Source organism: Bison bison, unplaced genomic scaffold, assembly GCF_000754665.1.
Source record: "Bison bison bison isolate TAMUID 2011002044 unplaced genomic scaffold, Bison_UMD1.0 scf7180017864461, whole genome shotgun sequence".
NCBI lineage: Eukaryota > Metazoa > Chordata > Mammalia > Artiodactyla > Bovidae > Bison > Bison bison.
In genome coordinates, this window is record NW_011495023.1 from 14,822,648 (window position 1) to 14,849,910 (window position 27,263).

At 40.0% G+C, this 27,263-nt stretch overlaps 1 protein-coding gene across 1 annotated transcript in view; it reads left to right on the forward strand.

Moving 5' to 3' along the window:
* The window catches only part of SLC39A12 (solute carrier family 39 (zinc transporter), member 12), an 82,484-nt gene that overhangs the window by 4,984 nt on the left and 50,237 nt on the right, over positions 1-27,263 (forward strand). The window contains exons 2-5 of the mRNA XM_010859990.1: positions 6,152-6,433; positions 13,923-14,130; positions 19,996-20,168; positions 25,435-25,606. Of these exons, the coding sequence (XP_010858292.1) occupies positions 6,152-6,433; positions 13,923-14,130; positions 19,996-20,168; positions 25,435-25,606 (835 nt within the window). The remainder of the gene's footprint in view (positions 1-6,151; positions 6,434-13,922; positions 14,131-19,995; positions 20,169-25,434; positions 25,607-27,263) is intronic.

The window sequence follows — 27,263 nt, forward strand, 5'->3', positions numbered from 1 at the left end:
TGCTTCTGTTAGGTCCATACAATTTCTGTCCTTTATCGAGTCCATCTTTGCATGAAATGTTCCCTTGGTATCTCTGATTTTCTTGAAGAGATCTCTAGTCTTTCCCATTCTGTTGTTTTCCTCTATTTCTTTGCATTGATCACTGAGGAAGGCTTTCTTATCTCTTCTTGCTATTCTTTGGAACTCTGCATTCAGATGCTTATATCTTTCCTTTTCTCCTTTGCTTTTCACTTCTCTTCTTTTCACAGCTATTTGTAAGGCCTCCCCAGACAGCCATTTTGCTTTTTTGCATTTCTTTTCCATGGGGATGGTCTTGATCCCTGTCTCCTGTACAGTGTCACGAACCTCCATCCATAGTTCATCAGGCACTCTATCTATTAGATCTAGTCCCTTAGATATATCAGATTTAATCCCTTCTTTTGGATTGCTGCCACTGCTAGGTTGCTTCAGTCGTGTCCGACTCTGTGCGACGCCATAGACAGCAGCCCACTAGGCTCCTCTGTCCCTGGGATTCTCCAGGCAAGAATACTGGAGTGGGTTGCCATACTCCAAGAGAATGGATTGCACTTAGGTAATGATGAGAACTGTGATGAAACCTGCTTGGGTTTCAGGCATGGTAAAGGGAAAAGAATCTGGTTTGAAATCAACATTAGGAGCATACCCCTTGTTTTGGTACCTTCTAGCTGTTGAGTCACCGAGGTGCTGATTCCCTCCCCTGGGGGCTGCTGGTGAGATCACATGTCCATCTGTGAATGTATTTAGGAACTCAAACTCTCTTCTTCCACACGTATTCACAGAAATGTCCAGTACCAACCCTGTTTTGGTATATTGGAGCTGCGTTTGTGAAGGACCGTCAGACTGGAAAAATCAGACTTTTCCTCAGCGTACCCTTCCTGCCTGCCCCTCAGCCTCACCTCAGCTGTCCCAGAGGTTTGGGGTTTTTAACCAAGATCTCCAGGTGATTCTCAGACACATTCAAAGAGAATTGATGCTTTAAGCTCCTGCATTTAAATCCCTCCCTGTCCCCAATTTCTCAGAACTACCATGGGGTGAAGTGTGAAAAGGATCAAACTTTATCTTGTTTATGGAGCAAGTTTATCTGAACTCTTCTCAGTTAAGACTTTTCTTTCTGTCACTCAGAAATGCCACTAAATCTAGTACAGACCCACAAAAACATAGTGCCCACCATCAGCTGCCATCGTTCCAGATCTTTCTTTGAAAGGAAAAGGAAGAAATATAATTTCCCTCTTATGTTTTACAGTCAACTGTTAGCATCCCCCATCTCCCTTCTAAGCAGACCTTATAAAAATCTAAGAACTTAAAGAAGGGCAGTAGATTTACCCATAATTCCAAGTCAAATTCTCAATGTCTTTTGGTTTAAAATCCTGCAGATTCTGACAACTGCTTCAGTAGCGTAAAAAAAAAATATTTCATACAGCTCTTTGTCATTGAGGCTGGAGCCTGAAATACACAGGCATTACACGAAAAGCTGGATTAAGCAGCTGGGAGAAGGCAATTTGATTTGGCTCCAGGGTGTCACAGAAAATTTCTACCAAATATCTGAGTAGTCCATTTAACTGAGTAGAAAATGCTTCTCACATTTTGAGTAGTCTTTTTACCAAAGTTTATTTCCTTATAAAGTTAAAAAACTAATTCCTAGAATCTGTGGGTTTTGTTTTTTTTTTTCCCCATCTTAAACCTTATGCCTCCACCTGACAAGATTAGAAGGAAATCAGTGGATTATTTCTGAGTGAGTCCATTCTTTTTTAACAAAGAATCCGTTCACTGGAGTCAGAGCCTGGGACAGATCCAATGCCCATGGGGTGCCACTATTTGCAGACTTTTACTAAACATCTCCTCTCAAACCACAACCAAAGCACTTCTGAAAACTGTAACAACAAAAACAAATCTAGTGGTGATGAGCTGAAAATTCCAGTCCCCCACCAACCTCTAGAGGCCTTCTGTGACATCCGTGCCCAGAAGAGAATCCATATTTTCTTATGTTACCTCTTCTAATTCTCCCTGCAGTGTTCTTTCCTCAAGCCACAGCCTTCTGTATTAAGGTAATTTGTCTAAGATTCAAATATCAGAGCACAAAGTTTTCAGCCCATGGCCCTTTGATTCACCATTAAGTTTCACTTCAGCTGGCCTTAAAAAACTAAAACTAAAGCAGGGAGTAGGCAAACCTCCGGTCGTTCAAGATGACCAAACTCTCTAATCAGACAAATGAAATGCTTCCACAACTTTTTAAAAGCTTTTCAAAGTGAGAAACTGATTTACCTTGCAAGTCGTAAGCATTTTACAAACTAATTCTGGCATGACCATCTGCATAAATACAGATCTTACCCTCTTTTTAAAATATTTTTTGTATTCGTTTATTTTTGGCTATACTGGGCTTTTGTTGCTGTACACAGGCTTTCTGTAGTTGCAGCAAGGTAGGGGATACTCTCTAGTGATGCAAAGGCTTCTTACTGCAGTGACTTCTCTTGTTTTGGAACACAGGCTTTAGATGCATGGGCTTCAATAGCTGAGGCGCGTGGATTCAGTAGTTACACACATGGGCTTGGCTACCCCATGGCATGTGGGATCTTAGTTCCCTGACCAGGGATCAAACTGGTGTCCCCTGCATTGCAAGGTGGATTCTTAACCACTTGACTCCCAGGAAAGCCCAGATCTTACCCTCTTCTCCACTACCTTGTGCCACACCCCTCCTCCCCACCTGTAGAAAGGTCCACAGCAAAAGCATGGAGAAGGAACCATGAGTGGACCAAGGTCTCAGGCAGCTTGGATGGGATGAAGAGTGGCCATAGACACTGCTGTGTGCAACCAGCACACAGCCACACCTGGGCCACAGAAATGTGGTTTGGTGGCCTCATGGAGGTTCTATGTGTTCTTGACACTCTTCTTCCCATCTATCCAGTGCTATCAAGCAACCTCCTAATTGACCCAATTTTACTGGGTAAGGGGCTGCGCAGTAAATACGTAGGTGATCCACAGCTGGTTTCCATGACACAAAACAAAGGAATGAGAATATAGTCTGTGAATGGCAGAGCAGGAATTAAGACTGGGCAGCCACTATCAGCTGTGTGGTTTTAGGTACATTACTCACCCTCTCTTAAACTTGGCTTACACATATACTAAGGGTATTCTTCCTCATAGAAGGAAAAATTTCGGAGAAGGCAGTGGCAACCCACTCCAGTACTCTTGCCTGGAAAATCCCATGGATGGAGGAGCCTGGTAGGCTGCAGTCCATGGGGTCGCTAAGAGTTGGAAATGACTGAGCAACTTTACTTTCACTTTTCACTTTCACGCATTGGAGAAGGAAATGGCAACCCACTCCAGTGTTCTTGCCTGGAGAATTCCAGGGATGGGAGAGCCTGGTGGGGTGCTGTCTATGGGGTCACACAGAGTCGGACACGACTCTTCCTATAGAAAGAAAAATTTAGTTCATACTTAATTCTGTGCATATTTAAATCTTTGCATACTGCATATAAATATACCTATTAACTCATTATACATTAAATAATTGGTCAATTAGTATTCTGAATGCTGTCTATTGTGCAGAAATATTTGGTGGATAATGATATAAACTGAGCACATTTTGTTTTTCCATTTAAAATGATGCAATGTTTCCCCCCTTTGAAAAATTGATTATCCAACACCTTTTCCAGAAACCAGGAGACTTATACACTGAGGAATGACTCAGTATGGAAGGTGCTTAGCTCTGTCTTGGACACATGGCTTCCAGTAAATGGTAGCTGTATGACCAATAGTTTTACCGATATTCTAGTTTCAGGAGGTTATTTGGTCCAAAGAAGGATTCATCTGACTCACCTCCCTGGGTCCTGGTGTCAGCCCCATACAATAGCTACTGGCCCATGGACTTTTCTCTAGGGCTGATTAGGGAACAGAAAAGGGCTGGTGTGGTTTTGGTGGTTTGTTTAACCTTGACATTCAGAGTTGGTCTCATTGAGAAGCCTGCGCCTGTTTGCTGAGTTCTTGGCCCCTCACAGTTGAGTTGGGGAGAGCTTGGAATCTGCCTGGCTTGTGAAGAATGTGATTAATGCTTTGCTTTACAGATGGATGACATGTTTCTTTCTGACTCAGATGGTATTTTCCAGATGTTACCCAGTGGGATGCACAGCAGACATGGAATTAGATCCCCTGAAACTTCCACCTCAGAGAACAGATTCAAAGATGTTAGAGTAGATTATCCCACAGTGGGACAGCTCCCCTGGGGCTCGAGATAGGTATTACTTAATGCCTTCACTCTGAGGCTGGTGCCATGTCATGGACTGCTTCTTGGATCCTGGGAGTGTTCCCAGAAGCTCCTCGAGTGTCTTTGAAGAAAGACAGTTCTTGTCTTGCTTGGAAAGCTTCTCTTCCACAACCTATGTGTCTTTCTTTTTCTCACTGTCTCAACACATTTCTCCAAACACCTTCCTCTGTCAAGTAAACTTCTTGATCAGACAAGCCAGGCATCTGTCTGTGGCTTGTGAAACAAAGCATGGTGGAAACATTTTTAGTAATTCTCAAACCACCAACCTCTCTGTTAACAGCAGGGTGCAGTGATTGAGTCTCAGAAGGGTACTGACATCAGCTGTCTTAGGTGGGATAAGGGGGAAGCAGATGGTACCCACTAGGTGACACTAGTGGTAAGGAACCCACCTGCCAATACAGAAGACGTAAGAGACATGAGTTCAATCCCTGGGTTGGAAAGATTCCCATGGAGAATGAAACGGCAACCCACTCCAGTATTCTTGTCTGAAAAATCCCATGGACAGAGGAGCCTGGCAGGCTACAGTCCAAAGAGTCACAGGGTCAGACACGACTGAGCAACTGAGCACACATATTCCATTTTCATTCTTCTTAAGTGTCATCATAGTGCTAGAGACCGAGGATAGAGCTATGCACAAAGCAGACAAAATCCAGCCTTAGTGGCCCAGTTGTTATCAAGGGGAAATAGAAAATAAACAAGCAGACAAATTAATCTTAGAAGTCTAGTTCCATGAAAAAATGAAAAAACAAAACAAAAACGTGAATGCTAGAGCTGCCATTAGCTGCCTCAGCCTGTTAGGCCCCTAATATGTGGCTCATCCCACCTGAGATATACTGGTCAGCGTAAACCACACAGCGGATTTCAAAGATTTAGTGTGACAGAAAGAATGTCAACTAGCACATTGATACCTTTTAGAATTCTGATTGTGTGTTGAAATGATCATATCTTGCATATATGTGTATCTTGCAATAAAATGTATTATTCACATTAATTTCATTTATTTCTTTTATGCTTTAAAAAGTGGCTACTTGGGACTTCCATAGTGGTCCAGTAGTTAAAAATCTACCCTCCAATATAGGGAACTAAGATCCCACATGCCATGGGGCAACTAAACCTGTGTACCCCAAGTAGAGAAGCCCATTTGCCACAACTGCTGAGTCCACATGCTGTAGAGCCTGTCCATGCTCCAGAGCTGGAGAAACCCCCACGCACTGCAATGAAGACCCAGCACAGCCAAAACAAAATGTGTGGTTACCAGAAAATTTAAAGTGTGCCTAGCACTTGTAGCTTGCATTGTATTTCTATTGAATGGCACTGTGCTAGAGAGCACAGGGCAGGGATGGGGACTTCCAACTTTGGACAGGGTATCTAGGAAGGCATCCCGGAGGAGCTGGCCCTTGAAGCTGAGACTCAAGAAATCAAGTGGGATAGAGCCTGGTGGAACTGACAGAAAGTCACAGAAGCAGAAGTGAAGTGAGAGCAGTCGAGAGAGGATAAGATGAGGTTGGCTAGATAGGGTAGGTAGAAGCCAGACTGAGGAGAAAATTATAAGGACTTGAATTTCATTCTAAATGCAATGGGGCATCACTTTAAGAGCCAGAGTCATCTGGTTTTAATCAAGGCAGCAAATTGACAGCTTGTGTTACCATAGTTGAAGACAGAAAGACTGCATTTAGGAAATAAGGACTTCCTGGGAGAGCTTCCTTATATAAAAGTTCAACCCTGACTGTCTTACTTGAATTAGGCTATTGAGGCTGCCCACTTTTCCTTCCTATTCATAAAATAATAAGCATCAGAGACTCTGTGGTGGTTAATGTTCTGGGACTATTTGTCAAGCTTTCTGTTTATTTTTATTTATTAATTTTTGCACAGTGCTTTGAACCGGATGCCCTGTTACTAATAGCTGGAGGAGATTTCGAGGATCAGCTCAAAGAGGAAGTGATCCAGCGAGTTTCTCTTCTCCTCCTCTATTACATCATTCATCAGGAAGAGATTTGTTCTTCTAAGCTCAACATGAGTAATAAGGAGTATACATTTTACCTGCACAGCCTTCTCAGCCTCAGGCAGGATGAGGACTCCTATTTCCTTTCACAGAATGAGACAGAAGATATCCTGGCTTTCACCAGGCAGTACTTTGACACTTCCAGAAACCAGGTAAGAAAGTCAGAATTGCTAACTAGATCTCCTGCTAAGATACAGTCTCAGAGCATGACTTTTTGTCACTAATATATTTGTAAGATGCTCAAAAACTTCTTAGAGAGGTAAGTAGTTGTGGTTTTTAGTGATGGGATGTTGTAACATAATTTAAAATTCTGAGTCTGAAGGGGGGAATGTAACAATTAATCAGTTGTCAGATGAGTTGTAGCCAGAAGCTGGGTAGAAGGGTGGGCAGACAGGCCAAGTAACAAGGCAGTTCTATTCTGAGTCCCCCTGAGCACTACAGTGAATGTGATTCATGGCTTTTGATCAGTCTCCAAGGACTGAACTCTAGCAGTGATTGCAGTGTGTCTATCTGCCTTGCCTTCTGGTGAGAGAAAGAGAAGGTAGTAAGAGTTGGGAAGGGATGAATTTATTATTAGTTATTTCCCTGAGGATGCAGCTTGCAAAAAGCCTTATTCATGACAGTCAGCACAGACATTATCTCTTTTGTGGCTTTTGATTGGTGCTGCATATATTCAGCGGTCCCAAGTCTCTTCTTCTCTTACAGCTCCCACTCTTAGGAAACAAGCATCTTGTTGCCTCATTACTATTCCAGTAAAAGCTGACCTTTCAGTTACCTTTTTGCTTTCTGCTTTGTGGTGGAAAGTTTGAGCTGATAACATTCTCTGAACATGAACTCTTTTAAGCCATATTTTCTTAAAGAATTAATTAAGGAGCCACCAGCACATTTTGAAGAGTGTGGCAGGATGTGTTTTTTTTCCTCTTGAATTATTAATTGACATGTGTCTCAGTCCATCTGGGCTGATATAATATAAGTGTCATAAACTGGGTGGCTTACAAACAACAGAAATTTATTCTCACACTTCTGGAGACTGGAAAGTCGAAGATCGAAGTGCTGGGTAGATTTGGTATCATCTCTGATGAGAGGCTACTTTTTGGTTCACAGAAAGTCATCTTTTCTTCGTGTCCTTACATGGTGGCAGGAGCAAGGGAGACCTGTGGGGTGTTATATAAGGGCACTAATTCCATTCATGAGGGTTCCACCCTCATGATCTAATCACCTCCCCAAAGCTTCACTTCCTAATACCATCACCGTGGAGGTTAGGATTTCATTTGAATTTTGGGCAAGACACAAACATTCACTTTGTGGCAACATATATTGATAAATTTAAATTCTTGACCTCAATTCTGGTTTCTAGGAGTTCAAAGGTATCTGTGCAATCATGCTGCAACTTAATGCCAGGAAACATACCCTCCAATTTGCTGTAAATAGGCTTAATTTCTCTCATATTTGGCAGAACAAATGGAAAGACAGTTTACTAAGAACTTTGTAGATGTCATTTCAGTAACTCAAAATCACATGAATCTCAAAACTTTGGCTATATATTTTTCTATTTCCAATTGAGAAAATGTGGTTCTTTTTATAGAATTCAAATTTCTATTTAAATAGGGATGTGTCCCTACAGAGAAATTTCCTCAGTGCAACATCTGTCTATATAATACAAGATCAGTTCAAATTAGCCACTGGGATTTTAGCCTCCTGTGTGTTACTGTCTTTTGATCTATACTAAATGCGAATGGAAAGCCAGCATTTAAAGGCAGATGGAGTGTATATATTTAATGCAGACTTCTGGTTATGCAACGTGTACTGCAAATACCTGAGTTTCTGAGTGTGTGTGTATGAGATTAAACATTCCTGTAACAGAATAAACTACTTCAATATTATATGTAGATCTACTTTATTCTTATATTGAGTCAAGAAGAATTGAGCTACTTATGAGTCATAACCCTGTGCTGAACCTTGGAACTATCTCATGGAGGAGATTGTCTCCAGATCCTGGGTCCTGTGGCTCATGCACTTGGACTTGGGTTCCTCTAGGATGTCAGTCAGTCAGTCTGGACTTTGCAGAAGGCCTTTTGGCACCTCACTGCAGGCTGCTCTCTGACTAGGGAATATATAAGGTCACAGAAGGTTCTGGCAAGCCAGGCCCAAAATGACTAGCAGGTCTTGGTTTGCATAGGACTCAATCTCCTTAAGTCACACCACTAACAGCAGCTCCAGCTGAGCCTTCACCAGCTCATTAAGAGAGACAACCTTACTCCATCATACCCTGTTTTAGCCACCTTCCCTAATGGTCCAGAGTCTAAACATCCTTTTAGTCCTTCCTTCTCTTCCTACTCGGTTTCATCTTCCTGACTCAGTGTCTGAATGCACCCACCTCTCTCTGTTCTTTCTGCTCTTGCTGTTTCCATGGTAAATGTACCTGGTCTTCCACTAACCCTGCTTCTTATATGGAGCATAAATATTTTTGACCACATCCTAAGGACTTCAGGGATGGATACAAGCTTTAGAATCGTCCTTTGTCCTCAGTGGCACTTGGAGATGATTACTCTTTTACAGCTTCCATGAAAAACCCACCCCACCTCTATGCTGTACACACTCTGCTATTTTAACTTGTTATTGTCATTCACGAGTCTTCTGGCTACTTCTTCAAATTTGTTTAAAGTTTGATAACTGCCTCTTAGCCTTCCACACTGCTCCCCACCATAGCTATGAATAGGCTCTTGTCAAACTCACCAATTACAGACTTTAAAAAAACCCGACAGGCTATTGAATACAGTTCTCTAAACCAGCAGTCCCTGACTTTCTGGCACCAGGGACTGGTTTTGTGGAAGACAGTTTTTCCATGGATGGAGGTGGGAGATGTTTCCAGTTTTGTTCACTGCTCACCTCTTCACGTGTGGCCCAGTTCCTAACAGACCATGAACCCCTACCTGTTTGTGGCCTGGGCTTAGGGGACCCCCGCCCTAAACCATAATGGAAAAGAATATGAAAAAGAGTGTGTGTGTGTGTGTGTGTGTGTGTGTGTGTGTATAACTAAGTCACTTTGCTGTACAGTAAAAATTAAACAATTAAACACAATAGTGTAAATTAACTATATACTTCAGTAAATAAATCTTATCAGCACTTTTCCCCCATTGTCCTGCATCACAAGGCAACATTGACATAGTAAACCTCCCCTTAGTTCCTCATTTGATGAACATACTTCCTCCTTCTCACACTCTTGTACATGGTATTTCTAAACCATTTATGTCCTGCTCTGTGCTCTCACTTTTGAAGTCAAGTCCCATCTCCATGAAGCTCTCTTTCTCTCATTGATTTCTTTTTTTTTTTTTTTTCACATGTACCACACAGCATGCAGCCAATGCAGGAGACATAAGAGATGTGGTTTTGATCCCTGGGTTGGGAAGATCCCCTGGAGAAGGAAATGGCAACCCACTCTAGTATTCTTGCCTGGAGAATCCCATGGACAGAGGAGCCTGGCACGCTATAGTCTATGAGGTCTGTCTGTATATGAGTGGATGGCTCAAAAGAAAAATCTGGACTGATATGCAGCAGAATTGAAGGTCATCAGTGTTTGGGAGTGCTTGGCATTGTGAGTGCATCTCAAGTAACAAGAATATAGTGAGGAGAGAGAAAACCAAAGTTGGGCCATGAGGGGCACCATGGCAAAGAGTTGGACACGACTGAGAGACTAACACAATATGGCATGTAGGATTTTAGTTCCCTGACTAGAGATTGAACCTGTGTCCCCTGCATTCAAAAGTGAAGTCTTAACTACGGGACCACTGGGGAAATCCCATCACTCATTGATTTCTGTCATCCCCCATTTCATGTTTTTTTCTCCCATTTCCATCACAGCCATCTCTTGGTTTTCTTCTCACTTGTCCAGCTATTCCTTTGAAGGATGAATGTGGCCTGCCATCCCTTAAGCTGGGCTTCCCTTGTAGCTCAGCTGGTAAAGAATCTGCCTGCATTGCGGGAGACCTGGGTTCGATAACTGGGTTGGGAAGTTCCCCTCAAGAAGGGAAAGGCTACCCACTCCAGTATTCTGGTCTGGAGAATTCCATGGACTGTATAGTCCATGGGGTCACAAAGAATTGGACACGACTGAGTGACTTTCACTCCCTTCACTCACACAATGCCAAGGACTCCCAAACACTGATGACCTTCAGTTCTGCTGCATACCAGTCCATATCTCTCTTTTGAGCCATCAACTCATATAAACACCTGCCTTTCAAAATTCCCCAGTGGCTATTTCCTTGGCCCTTGAAATTCAATATTAAAATGGAAAGTAATTATTTCTATTCCTGAACCTGTCCTTTCTTTGATGTTGCTTATGTAGCTCATGAAATAGTCTCTACTTTGGCTTGTGTAATGCTGCACATTCCTGTTTTTCTTTCTCTCTGACCCCCATTTTCACCTATGCAGGCTCATCTCTCTTTCTCTGTGTAGATTTTTTTTTTATTCCTATGCTATATGTTTTATCTCCATAATTTATTTTATAACTTGAAGTTGCACCTCTTATTTCCCTGTACCTATTTCACCCAATCTCCCACTCCATCTCCTAGGACAGCCATCAGTTTGCTCTCTATTTCCATAAGTTCGTTTCCATTTTGTTTGGTTCACTTGTTTTTTAGATTCCATATATAAATGAGGTTATATAGTGTTTGTCTTTGGCCTCCTAATTTATTTCACTTAGCATAATGCCATTTTGTTGCAAATGGCAAGATTTCATTCTTTTTTTGGCTGCATTATGTTCCTTTGTATATGTATACATGCATACATGCTCAGTTGTTGTCTGACTCTTTGTGACCCCATGGACTGTAGGCCACTAGGCTCCTCTGTCCATGGGACTTTTCAAACAAGAATACTGGAGTGGATTGCCATCTCTTCTTCCAGGGGATCTTCCTGACCCAAGGATTAAACCTGCATATCATGTGTCTGCTACATTGCAGGCAGATTCTTTACCTGCTGAGCCATCGGGTGTATATGTATATACCACATCTTCTTTATCTATTCATCAATCAATGGATGTTTAGGTTTCTTCCATATCTTGCCTATAGCGCTGCAGCCACTATGGAAAACAGAATGAAGCTTCCTCAAAAAATTAAAAATAGAACTGCCAAATGATCTAGCAACACTCGTACTATTTACCTGAGGAAAAAAACCTGCCAATTCAAAAACAGCCCTATGTTCACTGTGTCTAGATTTTAAGCATTAATGCTCTTTCAGGCATGATCTTAGCCCCCGTCATTCCCTGTGCTTCCTCTGGGGTAGCACATCTATAGTTAAAGATGACTCACAAGAGTGTATCTCCATCCCAGACACTCCTGTAAACTCCAGACCCACATAAGCTATTCAGCATCTTTTCTTTAAGGATATGGTAAAGGCACCTCATACTTCAAATACCCATAAGTCAACCCAGCAAGACCCAGTCTTCATGTGTCACTTCATAGGTCAGCAGATAAAGGCCCAACTAGAAATTTTATTTTCTAATTTTCTTCCACCTTTATATCTAATATATCTCCAAGTTCTACTGCTATTTCCTCCTGAAATAGCATAGTCATAGCCTGATGACTTTTCTCCAATTATCACCATCACTGTTTTTTACCTGGGCTACTGTAATAGTCTTCCAACTGTGCTTCTAGGAATCACTGACTCCCTTTCCAGTCTACTTGTTCTCCACCATGTAGCCAGAGTGAATTCATCAAAACACACTAGACCTGTAGCCCTATGCCAATCCCTTGCTCAAAATTCTCCTTTGGCTTCCAGTTGATTTTAGGATATAGGGCAAACTCCATTACATGCCAATAAACCTTTGGCCTTCACCATGCTCCCCTCTTGCCAGGATACTCAGCAATAACGTATCTGCTTGTGAATGCAGGAGATGCAGGAGACAGGAGTTCAGTCACTGGGTCAGGAAGATCCCCTGGAGAGGGAAATGGCAACCCACTCCAGTATTCTTGCCTGGAAAATTCCATGGATAGAGGAGCCTGGTGGGATACAGTCCATGGGGTCACAAAGAGTTGGACACAACTGAGTGATTGAGCACACACACATGCACACACATCCACTTGATACTGATTCAGCTAGTAGATTGACTTATTATTTATAAAAATTGTGAGATGGCTGATGACCCAGATTTTTGTTTTGGATCCTTCTTCTTCCCTTCATATCTTACCGTTGGAAAGAACCTCTCTTTGGGAACGAAAAGAGAATCCATGTCATCACTAGCCTATGGCTGGAGTAAGTTTTGGTTGGTAAGGAGGAAGCTGAACCAAGTAGTTGAAGGCAGATATGAAAGGGAGCATGCTCTGTGATCATATAAGACAGCAGAGTCAGCTTGAAGTCAAGGTCAGGAATATAGATTTGAGTGTTACCAGCCTTCAGGCTGTACTTGAAGCTGGAGAAAAACAGTTCACCAGTTGAAAGGATGAAAGTTAAACTGTGCACCTCAGATTGGGACTTAGACCTATGGTATTTTTATTGAGATCACACCTGTTCTCAGGACTAATGAAGCTCAGATTCTTGAGGTCTCATCACAGAAAGAATTCAGTGAGAGACAAAGTGATAGTTAAGAAGTGGATTTATTTAGAGAGAAACATATGCCAAAGTGTGGGCCATCTGAGAATGTAGGCACCAGGGTGTGGGGTTGTCAGTTTTTAGAGGGCTGGGTAATTTCATAGACTAATGAATGGAAGGAGTAGTCCAGCTATTTTGGGGAAGGGGTAGAAATTTCCAGGAATTGGTCCACTGCCCACTTTTTGACCTTTATGGTCTGCCTTAGAACTGTCATGGCCACTGTGGGTGTGCCACTCAACTTGCTGAGTGTGACAGTGAGTGTATACTGAGGCTCAAGTTCTAGAGAAAGTTGACTCATCCACCATCTTGGACATATTTGATTCGAATCAGTTTATGTCATGTCCCTCCTGTTTCATAAGTAGTCAGGGCAAGAGTCTCATTGGAGAAAACGCATCTTTAGATGAATAATGAGAAAGATTAGATAGGTAAGAACCACTGAGATGGGAGTTGAAAAATTCAGTGTCATGGCAGATGAAAGAAACAAATATTTTCCAGATAGAGTTCTATCTGAGACTAGAAAATGATGCTAGGCTGCGCTGTGCTATGTTTAGTTGCTCAACTGTGTTCCACTCTTCACAACCCCATGAACTGTAGCCCATCACGTCTCTCTGTCCATAGAATTCTCCAGGCAAGAGTGGATTGTCATGCCCTCCTCCAGGGGATCTTCCCAACCCAGGGATCAAACTCAGGTCTCCCACATTGCAGGTAGATTCTTTACGGTCTGAGCCACCAGATGTTCTTTTCTTTTTTTTTTTTTTCTTATTTATTTTTGGCTGTACTGGGTCTTTGTTGCAGTGCACGTGTGGGTTTCTCATTGCAGTGACTTATCATGTTGTGGGGCACAGACTTTAGGGCCTGGGGGCTCAGCAGCTGTGATGCCCAAGTTTAGTTGCCCCATGGCAGGTAGAATCTTCCCAGACCAGGGATCGAACCTGTGTCTTTTGCATTGGCAGGCAGATTTTCAACAACTGAACCATCAGGGAAGTCCCTAGAGATTTTCTAATCAGAATAGCTTCGGAAGTTAACGTTTCCTTTTTACTTTGTGTCTGATTTCAGTGTATGGAAACCAAAGTGCTGCAGAAAAAATCTGGAATCCTAAGCAGTGATGGTGCCGATGAAAACACTCTTCCTCAGTTGGCAGCGACAATCATTGCTTTGTCCCTCCAAGGTGTTTGTCTGGGACAAAGAAACTTGCCTCCCCCAGACTATTTTACAGAATACATTTTCAGTGCCTTGAATAGTACGAATACTCTTCACCTATCAGGTAAAGATGCTTTTCATGAATTTCATTTCCAAGTCACGCCTACTAAATATAAACTGTGCCAAAAACAAAGGTGGAAGCATTGTGGTGACCGAGTTTGTTCAGGTATGTTTTAAACACCCTTTTTATCTCAGCTTGTAGTGAGACAGCCCAGGGGGCCTTGTCAGGGCAAGCATGCTATGACATCTGTGGGGTGATAAGGCAAAAAAAAAAACAAAAACAAAAACTCAGCACCCTTGAGCAGGGATGATGAAATTGTGGGTAGGGAGTTGAAAGGAAAGATTTTTATGATCTGTTACCAGTACTAATTGGGATGTCCTGGGTGGCTCAGTGGTAAAGAATCCGCCTGCCAATGCAGGAGATGCAAGTTTGATTCCTGGGTCGGGAAGACACCCTGGAGGAGGAAATGGCAACCCACTCCAATATTCTTACCTGGGAAATCCCATGGGTAGAGGAGCCTGGTGGGCTACAGTCTGTGGGGTCACTAAGAGTCAGATATGACTTTGCAAATGAGGGCACCCTAGTACTACTGTCTGTTTTGGTATAAAATGCTGGGCAATAGGTGACAAAGTATCTTGTAGAACAAAGGTCTCCAGCCTCCAGGATCTAATGCCTGATGATTTCAGGACCTGATGTAATAAAATAATAGAAATAAAATGCACAATAAATGTAATGTGTTTGAATCATTTCAAAACCACCCCCTCTCTCCCACCTCTCTTCCTCCCAACTCCCCGCCACCTGGTCCCTGGAAAAATTGTCTTCCACAAAACTGCTCCTTACTGCCAAAAAGGTTGGGGACTGCTTGTGTAGAAGGATAAAAGGATATTCCAAATGTTGCAAGAGGCTTGGTAGCAGTTTGCTTGGAACCATAAAAGTAAGTCGTGTCGTGTTAAACAAAAGCATTGTAAAATATGCGGCCTGGCTACATTTGTGACTGCCAGCATTTTAGGGATCTGAGAATAAAATAGGACATCGTGGAATGAAATCAGCATGTGTGTTTCACACATTTCTTTGTACTCGACAAGACATTAAGAGTGAAATGACTTAATTTTTTCATCTGCATTAGAACGCCCTGCTTTCTGGGCACACCAAGGGGACTTGGTGTGTCACTTCATAGCTGGTGCTTTTGCCAACATATTTCCTCTTGGGAAGTCACAACACAGAAGAGAAATACAAATTTTCCAAGACGCCAGCAGCACACTCATGATCTAGATAAATCTTCCAACTCTGAAAGGGATCAAGGGCTAAGAGTCATCCAAATCTGCACAGAACTTTCCCTGACTTGTTTGTGTAACCAATTGAATGACAGATGTGTTTTTCTGTAATTCATTTTATATGCTTAAAGCCAGCAGTCCCCAACCTTTCTGGCACCAGGCACTGTTTCGTGAAAGAGAGTTTTTCCATGGACCAGGGGAAGGGGATGATGTAAGGATAATTCAAGGGCATTACATCTGTTGTGCGCTTTATTTCTATTATTATTAAACCTCAGCTCCACTTCAGGCATTAGATCCTGAAGGTTGAGGACTCTTGATTTGACTTGTGAACACAGAGGGGGATGGAGAGGATGGGACAAATGGAGAGAGTAGCATGGAAACATATGCATTACCATATGTAAAATAGGTGGCCAGTGGGAATTTGCTGTATGACTCAGGGAGCTCAAACCAGTGCTCCAGGACAACCTGGAGAGGTGGGATGGGTGGGAGGTTGGAGGGAGGGAACATATGTATTCCTATGGTTGATTCACAATGATGTATGGCAGAAATCAATACAATGTTGTAAAGCAGTGTATCCTTCAATTAAAAATTAATTAAAAAAAAAAGGAAAAAAATCTTCATTAAGATGAAAGCTGAAGTACCAGTCAATTGTGTTTCCTAGCTGTCATCACTAGGACAGAGACCAGGGAAAAGCATGCTGTGCTGAGAATGATTTTGATATGGGAAACAGGGATTATGAAATTCAGATTTTGGATGACTGAGTTTTAGCAGGACAGTTTCCATGTCAACCAAAGGAATGCAATTACTCCACTTTTCAAATAAAAATTTGTGCCACTTTGAAGGCTCAACACTGGAGTACAGAATATGGTTGGAGGCAAGCTGTACTGTAAGATCAAGGCGAGCTGTCTGCACATGAAGCCATCATGGATCTGGGATAAAAAACCCACATAATGTTTGTGACAGATGTTCAGTATCACTCGTTTGGGCACAAAGCAGCCACGTTTGCATTTGAGAACTCAGAATTCCCTCCCATCTCAGTACAATTAAATGCTTATTCCAGAGGCCCTGAGGCATTTTTTCTAACAGCTGCCTCTGAGCTAGGGCCCTACTGACACTGACTGCATTTTGGAGTAGGAGGAGCAAAAGTTTGCTACTTTTACGTGGGTTTTTTTTAATGTTTTTATTATAGAGATTGTCAAATATAAATAAAAGTAGAAACAATAAAACAATGAACTCCCATGTACACAGTCCCTGCCTCAACAAGCAACAGCAATCTGGATTATCTTATTTTATATGTTCCTCCATTCTCTCCCATTACTTGATTATTGTTGCTCACTTGCTCAGTCCGCCTCTTTGCGACCCCACAGACTCTAGCACGCCAGGCTTCCCTGTCCTTCAGCATCTCCTGGATCTTGCTCAGACTCATGTCCATTGAGTTGGTGATGCCCTCCAACCATCTTGTCCTCTGTCATCCCCTTCTCCTCCTGCCTTCAATCCTTCTTAGCATCAGGTCTTTTCCAATGAGTTGGCTCTCTGCATCAGGTGGCCAGAGTATTGGAGGTTCAACTTCAGCATCAGTCCTTCCAATGAATATTCAGGATTGATTTCCTTTAGAATTCACTGATTTGATCTCCTTGTAGTCCAAGGGACTCTCAAGAGTCTTCTCCAACACCACAGTTCAAAACATCAATTCTTCAGCGCTCATTACTTGATTATTTTGAAGCAAATCATCAACCTGTTGGTATTTCTGTATGAATCTCTAGAAGAGAAGGCTTTTTTTAAAAAGCATCTATTAGTAGTATCACAACTAAAAAAGTGAATGATTCTATAATGTTCATATTTTTCAGCTTTTAAAAAATATTTTCATTTTTTATTGAACTAGGATCTAAATAAGGTCTATAAAATGTGAATTATTGCTATGTCATTGAAGTTTTTTTCAAGGTGTCATGCCCTTCCCCTCCACTAGATTTTGTGGCAGTTTTTTTTTGTTGGAGAAATGTGCCAGGACTCTGCTGTTTTATGTGTACCAGCTTTATAGTATATTTTAATTTCTGGTAGATCTAGCCTTCTTCATTGCTCTTCTTTTCAGGGTTTTCCTGGCTTGTTCATTCTTACTGACAAATATCACCTAATTGTTAAATTCTGGGGGATAAAAACCTTGTGATAGTATTATTCTAATTGTGAAAAAAAAAAAGAACTTAGAAATGATATTTACAAGATGTTACATTTTTAAATCCCATAGTATGTCTTCCTATTTGTTCATGTTTACATGTCTATTTTGTGGAGTGTTTTTATTGTTTCCCTCACATAGGTTTTAGACATTTCCTGGTACATTTATACCTAGGCATTTAACTTTCTTTTTGTATCTCTTAACTGGGGTCCTTTCTTTCATTATAGCTTCTAACGGATTTTTGTTTGTCCATATGAAGGTTAGTGATTTTTTTTTTTAGATTAACTTTGTAACTCACTCCATGAGTAAATCTTTCATTTTATTTTTGCCCTAATTATTTAGAGTTTTCAGATATATAATTATACCATCATAGATATAGATTTGCGTCTTGTTTTTCAATTCTTGTGTCTCTATTTTCTTTGTTACCTGATTATATTAGTTAATAACCTCAATATAATGGTGGGTATTTTGAGAATGAACCCTTACCATGTTTTTGACCTTGAAAGAAAAGCTTCTAGTGTTTCCTCATTGAGTTTAGAGAACATAGGATAAAAAGTATTTATTACAGTCTTTTATATTAATCCATATATTTACATTTCTAGTATTCTTTATTTCTTCCTGTGGACTCAATTTACCATTCTGGTCATTTCTTTTTAGTCTAAATAACTTCACTTAGTCTTTCTTGTAAGACAGGTCTGCTGTCAAAAAATTCACCATTCATTGTTTATCTGGGAATAATTTTATTTCACTTTTGTTTTTGAAGAGTTGTTATGCTGGGTATTAAATTCTTAATTGACAGTTATTTCTCTCAGCATTTTGAATATCTTATTCCACTACTTTCTGGCCTCCATTGTTAAGATGATAAGTTAACTGTTAATTGTACTGATGCTCCTTTGTATGTGATGAGTCAGTTTTCCATTACTACTTTCAAGATATAGCTTTGTATTTGACTTGTTTTTATATTTATCCTATTTGATGTCTGATGAACTTATTGAAAATGTATATCAAGGTTTTATATCAAATTGAGAATGTTTTTAACCATTATTTTCTTCAATTTTTTTTATAATTCTTTCTCTCTCTCCTCTCCAAGTGACTGCCATTGCATATAGGTCAGTGTACTCGCTGTTTCCCATAGGTCTCTGAGACTTGTTCTTTTTTCTCTTTCTGTTCTTCAGAGTAGATTATTTCTATTAATTTATCTTCAATTCAGTAATTGTTTTTTCTGCCATCCCAACATGCTGCTGTGAATTTTTCATTTCACTTATTCTAGAAAAGACTCTGATGCTGGGAGGAATTGGGGGGAGGAGGAGAAGGGGACGACAGAGGATGAGATGGCTGGATGGCATCACTGACTTGATGGACGTGAGTCTGAGTGAGCTCCGGGAGTTGGTGATGGACAGGGAGGCCCGGCATGCTGCAGTTCATGGGGTCACAAAGAGTTGGACACGACTGAGTGACTGAACTGAACTGAACTGAACTGATTCTTTTAGTCCAGAATTTCCATTTAGACTTTATATAATTTTGATCTCCTGATTAAAAGTTGCTGTTTGTTAGCTTATTATTCTTATACTTTCCTTTAATTTCTCAAATATTATTTTCTTTAGTTCCTTGAACATACTTATGATCGCTGCTTTGAAGTCTTTGTCTGTTAAATCCAACATCTGGGAAATCTCAGGGGCATATTTATTGACTGCTTTTTCGCCTAACTCTGGGTCCCACTTTCCCGGTTACTTTGCAGGTCTCAAAACAATTTTTTTTTAAACTGGCCATTTAAAATAAAACATTGTAGCAACTCTAGCTTGTAATTTTCCTAATACTGATGGTAACATTTAGAAAATACCAGAAATATATTTTTACAAGTAAGAAGATGAATAAATCTGAAGAAATTCACCATTATATTTATTCAATTATTCTGTGTCAATCAATTTTTAAAAGCCTACATTGTAGCAAGGGAAACTAAGCTGCAATCTATAAACTGACAACCATACCACAGCTGCCTTAGAAAACGAGGTCTATTTTGCCCCTACAATCTCAGCTCCTGTTCAATTCCTCTTTCCACATTAAACATTTAAGAGGATATAATTAGATTGACTTTACTTTAAAATCATAGTTAATGTATTAAGGATGTATGGTGCTTAAAGTGAATAGAGTTTCTAAGGATTAATTCAATTTCATCTTTTGTTTTCATTTTTATAGGGAACACCTAGAAAAAGAATTAGTGGACTTACCAAAAGGCACTCCATTGATGGAACTGCCCATTTCATCATGGTTCAGCTCTAAAGCTTAGGCAAGATGTTGTAAGGGAATCAATATCCATGTGAAGTATAAATGTTCTTCATTCTTATTCAGAATAATTTCTTGGCTTTTCATTAGAACTTGGAAATTTTCTTAGTAACATATCTATGCTGTGGCCATGTGAAATTGTGATTATTCTGAAACTGGCTTGTCTTTATTCTGACACTAAATTTTGTATGAAATTTCTAGAACTAGACAAGCTCCTCAACACTCTCTGGACTAAAAGTACCTGTATCAGAAAGGATAAAATCCATCAGCTTAGAAGGAAACAAAACAGCCTAACACTTCATGATGGAGACTACTCTAATCTATCTGTATCCATGGACCCAGAATCAGAAGATGGTCCAATTTCCTGGGATCAGGTATTGTCATTATTCCTCTTGTACTGTTGTACTATCAAAGGAAGCAACTGTGAACATTCTCTAAGACTTGTAGAAAACTTCAAGGGTTATGTAGATTTCCTTAAATGTAAAATATTCTATTTCCTCAGTGTAGTCAGGGTTTTTTCCTTTTACAAGTAGATCTCTGCAGATTTAAAACTTGAAGCCAAAATATTTAGGAGAATAGTATATATTACTCTTTCCTCCATACTGAATTCATGAATAATTCAGTAAACATGCGACCATTTATCATTCACCATTGTGTGCACTAAGGGTAAAGAATTGAACAAAAACAGGCACAGCTCCTATGGAGCTACCAGGATACTGGGTGAATATAGACATATAAAAATAATCATGAATGAATGCTTCAAATTTAGATTGGATTATGATGAGATTACTTTGGATTGTGAGCAACAGAGAAATGTTTGTATAGTAGGTGGCACTAAGAAGGTTTTTGAGAAAAGGCGATATATGGACCTATAAATATATTCTTATTCTTACTTCCTGAAGTTGTGTTCCAAAGTACATTCATTAGTCTACTAGATAATACTTGCTTTTGTTTGTCTTGTTTGTTTGTTATTTGGCTGTGCTAGGTCTTTTTGCTGCACTAGGGCTTTCTCTAGTTGCAGCGAGAAGGGGCTGCTCTGTAGCTGTGGTGCAAGGCCTTCTTATTGCAGTGGCTTCTCTTGTGGAGCACGGGCTCTAGGGCCTGCAGATTCAGTGGTTGTGGCACACAGGCTTAGTTGCACTGTGGCATGTGGGATCTAAGTTCCCAGACCAAGTATCAAACCTGTGTCCCATGCATCTGCAGACAGATTCTTAATCACTAGGCAACCAGGGAAATCTGGATAATACTTTTTTCTTTTTGGCCTTGCCTCATGGCATGTGGGATCTTAGTTCCCCAATCAGGAATTGAACTCACACCCTCTCCATTGGAAGGGCAGAGCCTTAACTACTAGACTGCCAGGGAAGTCCTGTGATACTTCTTTAAAAAGGGTGTTATTGTCAAATCTGTTTGGGAAATAGAGATATCTATTGCACTGTAGCATATTAACATGCCTGGGGAGGTCCTGCAGTAAATAAAATTCTTTAGTCTTACTGAATTCAGCATTTTTCAGACTCTGTTACACATAGAAACCTTCTCTGCCCTTATCATTTAACATCTTGGAAAATTGATATTCCATGATAATGGCTTATATTTAATGAGTAAATGAATACTATGTATTAGACACTGCAGTTTCCCCTGCATTTCTTCATTTAGTTATTACAACAGCTGTATGAGGTTAGGTTAAATGAGTCCATCCTACCGATGAGGAAATTGAGTCATGGAACTAATAAGTAGTTGATTAAGTTGACAGAAACTGAGGATATATACATAAGTTGTCCCATAGCATATTCTGTGTTCTTAACAACTATGCTATTGTTTAATAAATGTTGATTTAAGGAAAATAAGACTACTTTTTATTTGTATCTTGGATGAGTTATTATTCCTATTAAGCACAAATCTGTATATTGAAAGAGCAAAGTTCTGTAAACATTTCTAACAATAGTGACTATTGTTCCTGTAAGTTATTAATACATGATTGAGCAGTATTGCATATTTTTGCTATGATATATTTTAAAAAGTCAATTTCTAGTAATTAGGCCACATAGTAAAGGCATCAATTAAAGTTATTTTAAACTCACAGTATATTCACTAAAGGTAACAAGTTGATGCCTGTATTAATCTTTGTTTGTGAGGTCTCCTTAAATATTCCTTCAGGGCCAGCTCTTCTTAGGAAGGGAACTCATTTGTCTGATGGAGACCCTATTTGCATAAATAATGAAGGTTATTTCTTAAAATTTAGGGATTACTTACTTAAGACATGCATTTTCTAAGAACAGTAACTGTCATCTTCTGTGATGACTATGCAAGATAAACAAAACCGCTTCTTTCTTGTTTCAACATTCACTTTCTTTGTGACTCTTGAGGGGACCCTAAAGTAAGAGACTAGATCTGAAGATCCTGCTTGTATTATTTGGACCAGTGAGTCTCAAAGTGTTGTCCTTGGGCCAGCAGTATCAGCAGCACCTGGGGCCTTGTTGGTTGGATTCTCAGGTCCCAGCCCAGAATCTACTGAATTATACACTCTGATTGTGGAGCCCAGCATCCTGTCTTTTAACTAGCCCTCCAAGTGATTCTCAAAACTAAAATGCAGGAAATGACACTTTAGAACATGTTTGTAAAGTTTCCACAAAGGTCTTATGACATCAACACAAGTGTACAAATATATTGAAGTTTTAGGTAAAGGAATAAAGCTATTTAAAGATTATTGACTGAATCATCTAATTTTCATTCTATTTTCTTCTTTATTAAAAATAGTTTGCCAAAATTTAAAGGAAATGATGAATCACCTTTAAGGACATTTGTATTAGTGATTTCAGAAGAAATGTAATGCAACAGTAACCTAAATAGTATAGGAATAGCAAGTAAATATCAAGGGCATAGAAGCTTATAATAGAATAACCTTACTCTACAAGAAGGTGTTCTGGAAACTGTTCAATTCCTTGACAATGAACTGGGGAGAGATGCATGGCATTCTCTTCATGTCTATATCTCCACTCTTTTATTTCCCAGTCAGGCATTTTTCATTAAGAATATTTATTATGAAAGATTCATCATATTTATGGTTAGTTTCCCTTTATTGTTGCCAGTATTTTTAATGATGATTGATTCTATTCCATGATTAATAAATAGTGCAAAAGAGACTATTGCCTTTTGTGTAAATTATTTTGATAAAGGGGGAAAAATTTACAAATTAAGCTTTCTGTTGTTGCTTCTTGTAGTAGAAACATTTTGGAGTTCTTGCCCAGTCTTTTTGAGAAATGCCTTCCCCACCCACAGGGCTGAGTCCAGCAGCCATATTTGAACAGTATGATGTCATTTCCTGTCTTGGGGGCAAAACTGATGGAATCAAATAACACTGTAACAAGAAAACCTATCCATGGCCTTGCTGAGACAATCAGATCTGACTCAATCCAATCTTTTTTTTTTTTTTTATTTCAGTTCACAGCGATCTTTATTATTTATAACTCCATATTAGAGATTTCATCTATAAAAGATCTCAATTGACATCCTTTTGAAACTTACTACTACTCTTCTGTGTTTTTGATGGACTTCCCTGGTAGCTCAGATGGTAAAGTGTCTGCCTACAATGCGGGAGACCTGGGTTCGATCCCTGGGTCAGGAAGATCACCTGGAGAAGGAAATGGCAACCCACTCCAGTATTCATGCCTGGAAAATCCCATGGACCGAGGAGCCTGGTGGGCTACAATCCACGGGGTTGCAAAGAGTCGGACAGGACTGAGCGACTTCTGTGTGTGTATGTGTGTGTGTGTTATTAGTACATCATGTGTGCATACTTTATTCATTCTTTCTTCTATTTATGAACATATGAGTTATTTACAGTATTTCGTAGTTACAAGCATACTATTACAATGAATAATGTTGCTGTTCAGTCACTAAGTCATGTCTGACTCTTTGCGACCTCATGGACTGCAGCACGCTAGGCCTCCCTGTCCCTCACTATCTCCCAGAGTTTACCCAAGTTCATGTCCATTGAATCAGTGATGCTATTCAGCCATTTCATCCTCTGCTGCCCTCTTCTCCTTTTGCTTTCACTCTTTCCCAGCATCAGGATCTTTTCTAGTGAATCAGCTCTTCGCATCAGTTAGATGGAATGGGTTGGGGCTTATACGGCCTGTTTTTTTTTTTAAAGATTTTTTAGATGTGGATCTCTTTTAAAGTCTTTATTGAATTTGTTATAATATTGCTTCTGGTTTTTGTTTTGTTTTTTTTTGCCTGTGGGGCATACAGGATCTTATCTCCCCAAGCAGGGATCGAACCTATACCCCTTGCACTGGGAGGTGAAATCTTAACCACTGGACTGCCAGGGAAGTAACTGGCCATGTGTTTATTAAAGAGAGAGGCCAGACTATGAAGGGAAATAGATGTTTGCAGGGGGAAACAGAAAGGAGAAAATACAGAGCCCTGAAGAAATAGAGAAAAATCTTTGGTTTTCATTTTCCAGCTTCCAGTTGAATTCCTCATAAAATGTGGCTGTCCTTGCCCTGTCAGACATCCTCTGTAACCTTAATACATCCTCCTCTGGGTGTTTGGTGGTTTAAGTGGCTCTGTTCCATGCAACAAAACATCTCCCAATCAAGATAAAGCTTTTTAACCTTTGGGATCATCCCAGAGGATTTGTATGTGGGAAAAACCAGCAAACATCATCATTTTCTGATTAGCCATGTGTCTTTGTTTAAAATCCCTACTTTCTATAGCATGGCACATCTATCCTTGGACATCACTGATTTTTTTAAAGATACCTTACTGTGACCTCAGATCACACTGCTCTTGCATTGGGGTCTTATTTCATTAGAAGACATCCGTTTGTGGTAGTGAAACTACACACCCTTCTCATCCACATATGAAAACTTTTCAATGTAATTTTTGATGCATAAAATGTCAGCCCTTAACACTTCTGAAGTGGACAAATGTTTTCAGGCAGTTGTTAGAGATCTGTTTCATTTATTGTATAGCTACTTCTTTCATAAATATCCCTATACAATATGAAAAAATAGATAAAAATTAGTGAAACCTGTAGGCAATAACAATGATTTTAGTTGTTTTTGTGGTGAAGGACTGTCAAAGAACATGGGTCACCATATCGTTTAGTGCTCACACACCAGCAAGTTGACACAGCATTCACTTTTTAAAATATTACCTTTACTTTTATTGCTTTTGAAAATCATGTTGCCGACACAGACTTATTAAATCAGATAATATTAAAGACAATGCTCTTATTCCTCCAGAGCTCCTTTTTATCCTATAAAGTTTTAACTTCATTAATAATACAAAGCTATGCCCCCAACAAGAGTCTTAAGGCTTGCTGAGGCTGCTGGTTAGTACACCATCCAGCACATTGTAAAACACTGTACATCTCTTTTCAGGAAAGAAAAATGTGTGCAAAACTCCTACTACACAATACTCAGAATGAAAGTGAGATACAGCAGCTTTAATCAGAGCTGAAAAGCAATCCTCAAGAATTATGTATGGACAGAAGATTGCAGGGAAGCACATGTAGTAATGGTTTCATGTGTTGACTTGAACCCTTCCAGTTTAGTCCTGATCCCTCCAGGATGGTAGTTGATGGTGAATTTGGTCCAGTGCTGAGGTTGGTAACAATGTATGTTCTGCCTCCTACAGACTTGCTTCTCTGCCGGGCAGTTGGTGAACATATTTCTACAGAACAAGCTTTCACCCATTTCTAAGGAGGACTTTAAGCAAATGAGTCCAGGAATCATTCAGCAATTGCTCAGCTGTTCTTGCCAGCTGCCCCAGAACCAACAAGCAAAAATCGCACCCACCACTCTGGAGAGTAAGTCCTGGCTTTTCACTCAGAAAGCCATTGCACGCAATGCACACAGTCCACACAATGGATTCATGACGGTGAAGGAAGGATATGTACCATACACCAGGCACTGTTTTAAGCATTTTACTTTGATCAGCTCATTGAGTCCTTACAACAATGCTACCAGCTAGAAATTTATTATTATCTTCACTTTAGAGACGATGAAACTGAGGTACCTGGAAGTTAAATAACTTGCCCAAAGACACATAGCTAGTAATTGATAGAATTAGGATTCAAACACAGGCAGTGTGGCCTCATAGTCCTTGTTTTTAACCACCTGTGCTATACTACAGTTCAATGAATATTTAATATTTTGTAGCTAACTTACATAAATCGATTCTATCCCCTATCTTTGACTCAGTCATAGACCATAGTTGAATCACAGACCATAGTTGAATAGCTCTATCATTTCAAGAATGTTATAGAGATGAAATCCTACAGTATGTATCCTTTTGGGATTTAGGGTTTTTTTCCACTCATCAAAATTTCCTTATAATCTATCTAGATTGTTTTGTGTATTAATAAATTGTTTTTCTTTATTACTGAGTAGAAGCAGGGCAAAGGCTAACAGAGTTTTGTTAACAGAACACACTGGTCATAGTAAACACCCTCTTCCAACAACACAAGAGATGACTATACATGGACATCACTGGATGGTCAATACTGAAGTCAGACTGATTATATTTTTTGCAGCTGAAGATGGAGAAACTCTATACAGTCAGCAAAAACAAGACCTGGAGCTGACTGTTGCTCAGATCATGAGCTCCTTATTGTCAAATGTCAGACTTAAATAGAAGAAAGTAGGGAAAAGCACTAGGCCATTCAGGTACGACCTAAATCAAACCCCTTATGATTATACAGTGGAAGTGAGAAATAGATTCAAGGGATTAGATCTGATAGATAGAGTGCCTGAAAAACATGGAAGGAGGTTTGTAGCATTGTACAGGAGGCAGTGATCAAAACTAACCCCAATAAAAAGAAATGCAAAAAGGCAAAATGGTTGTCTGAGGAAGCCTTGCAAATAGCTGAGAAAAGAAGAGAAGTGAGAGGCAAAAGAGAAAAGGAAAGATATACCCATCTGAATGCATAGTTCCAAAGAACAGCAAGGAGAGATAAGAAAGCCTTCCTAAGTGATCAATGCAAAGAAATAGAGGAAAACAATAGAATGGGAAAATTAGAGATCTCTTCAAGAAAATCAGAGATACCAAGGGAATATTTCATGCAAAGATGGGCACAATAAAGGACAGAAACAGTATGGACCTAACAGAAGCAGAAGAGATTAAGAAAAGGTGGCAAGAATACACAGAAGAACTGTACAAACAGGTGTTAATGACCCAGATCACCACGATAGTGGGTGTAATCACTCACCTAGAGCCAGACATCCTGGAATGCGAAGTCAAGTGGGCCTTAGGAACAAACTACGAACAAAGCTAGTGGAGATGATGGAATTCCAGCTGAGCTATTTCAAATCCTAAAAGATGATGCTGTGAAAGTGCTTCACTCAATATGTTAGCAAAGTTGGAAAACTCAGCAGTGGCCACAGGACTGGAAAAGGTCAGTTTTCATTCCAATCCCAAAGAAACACAATGCCAAAGAATGCTCAAACTACTGCACACAATTGCAC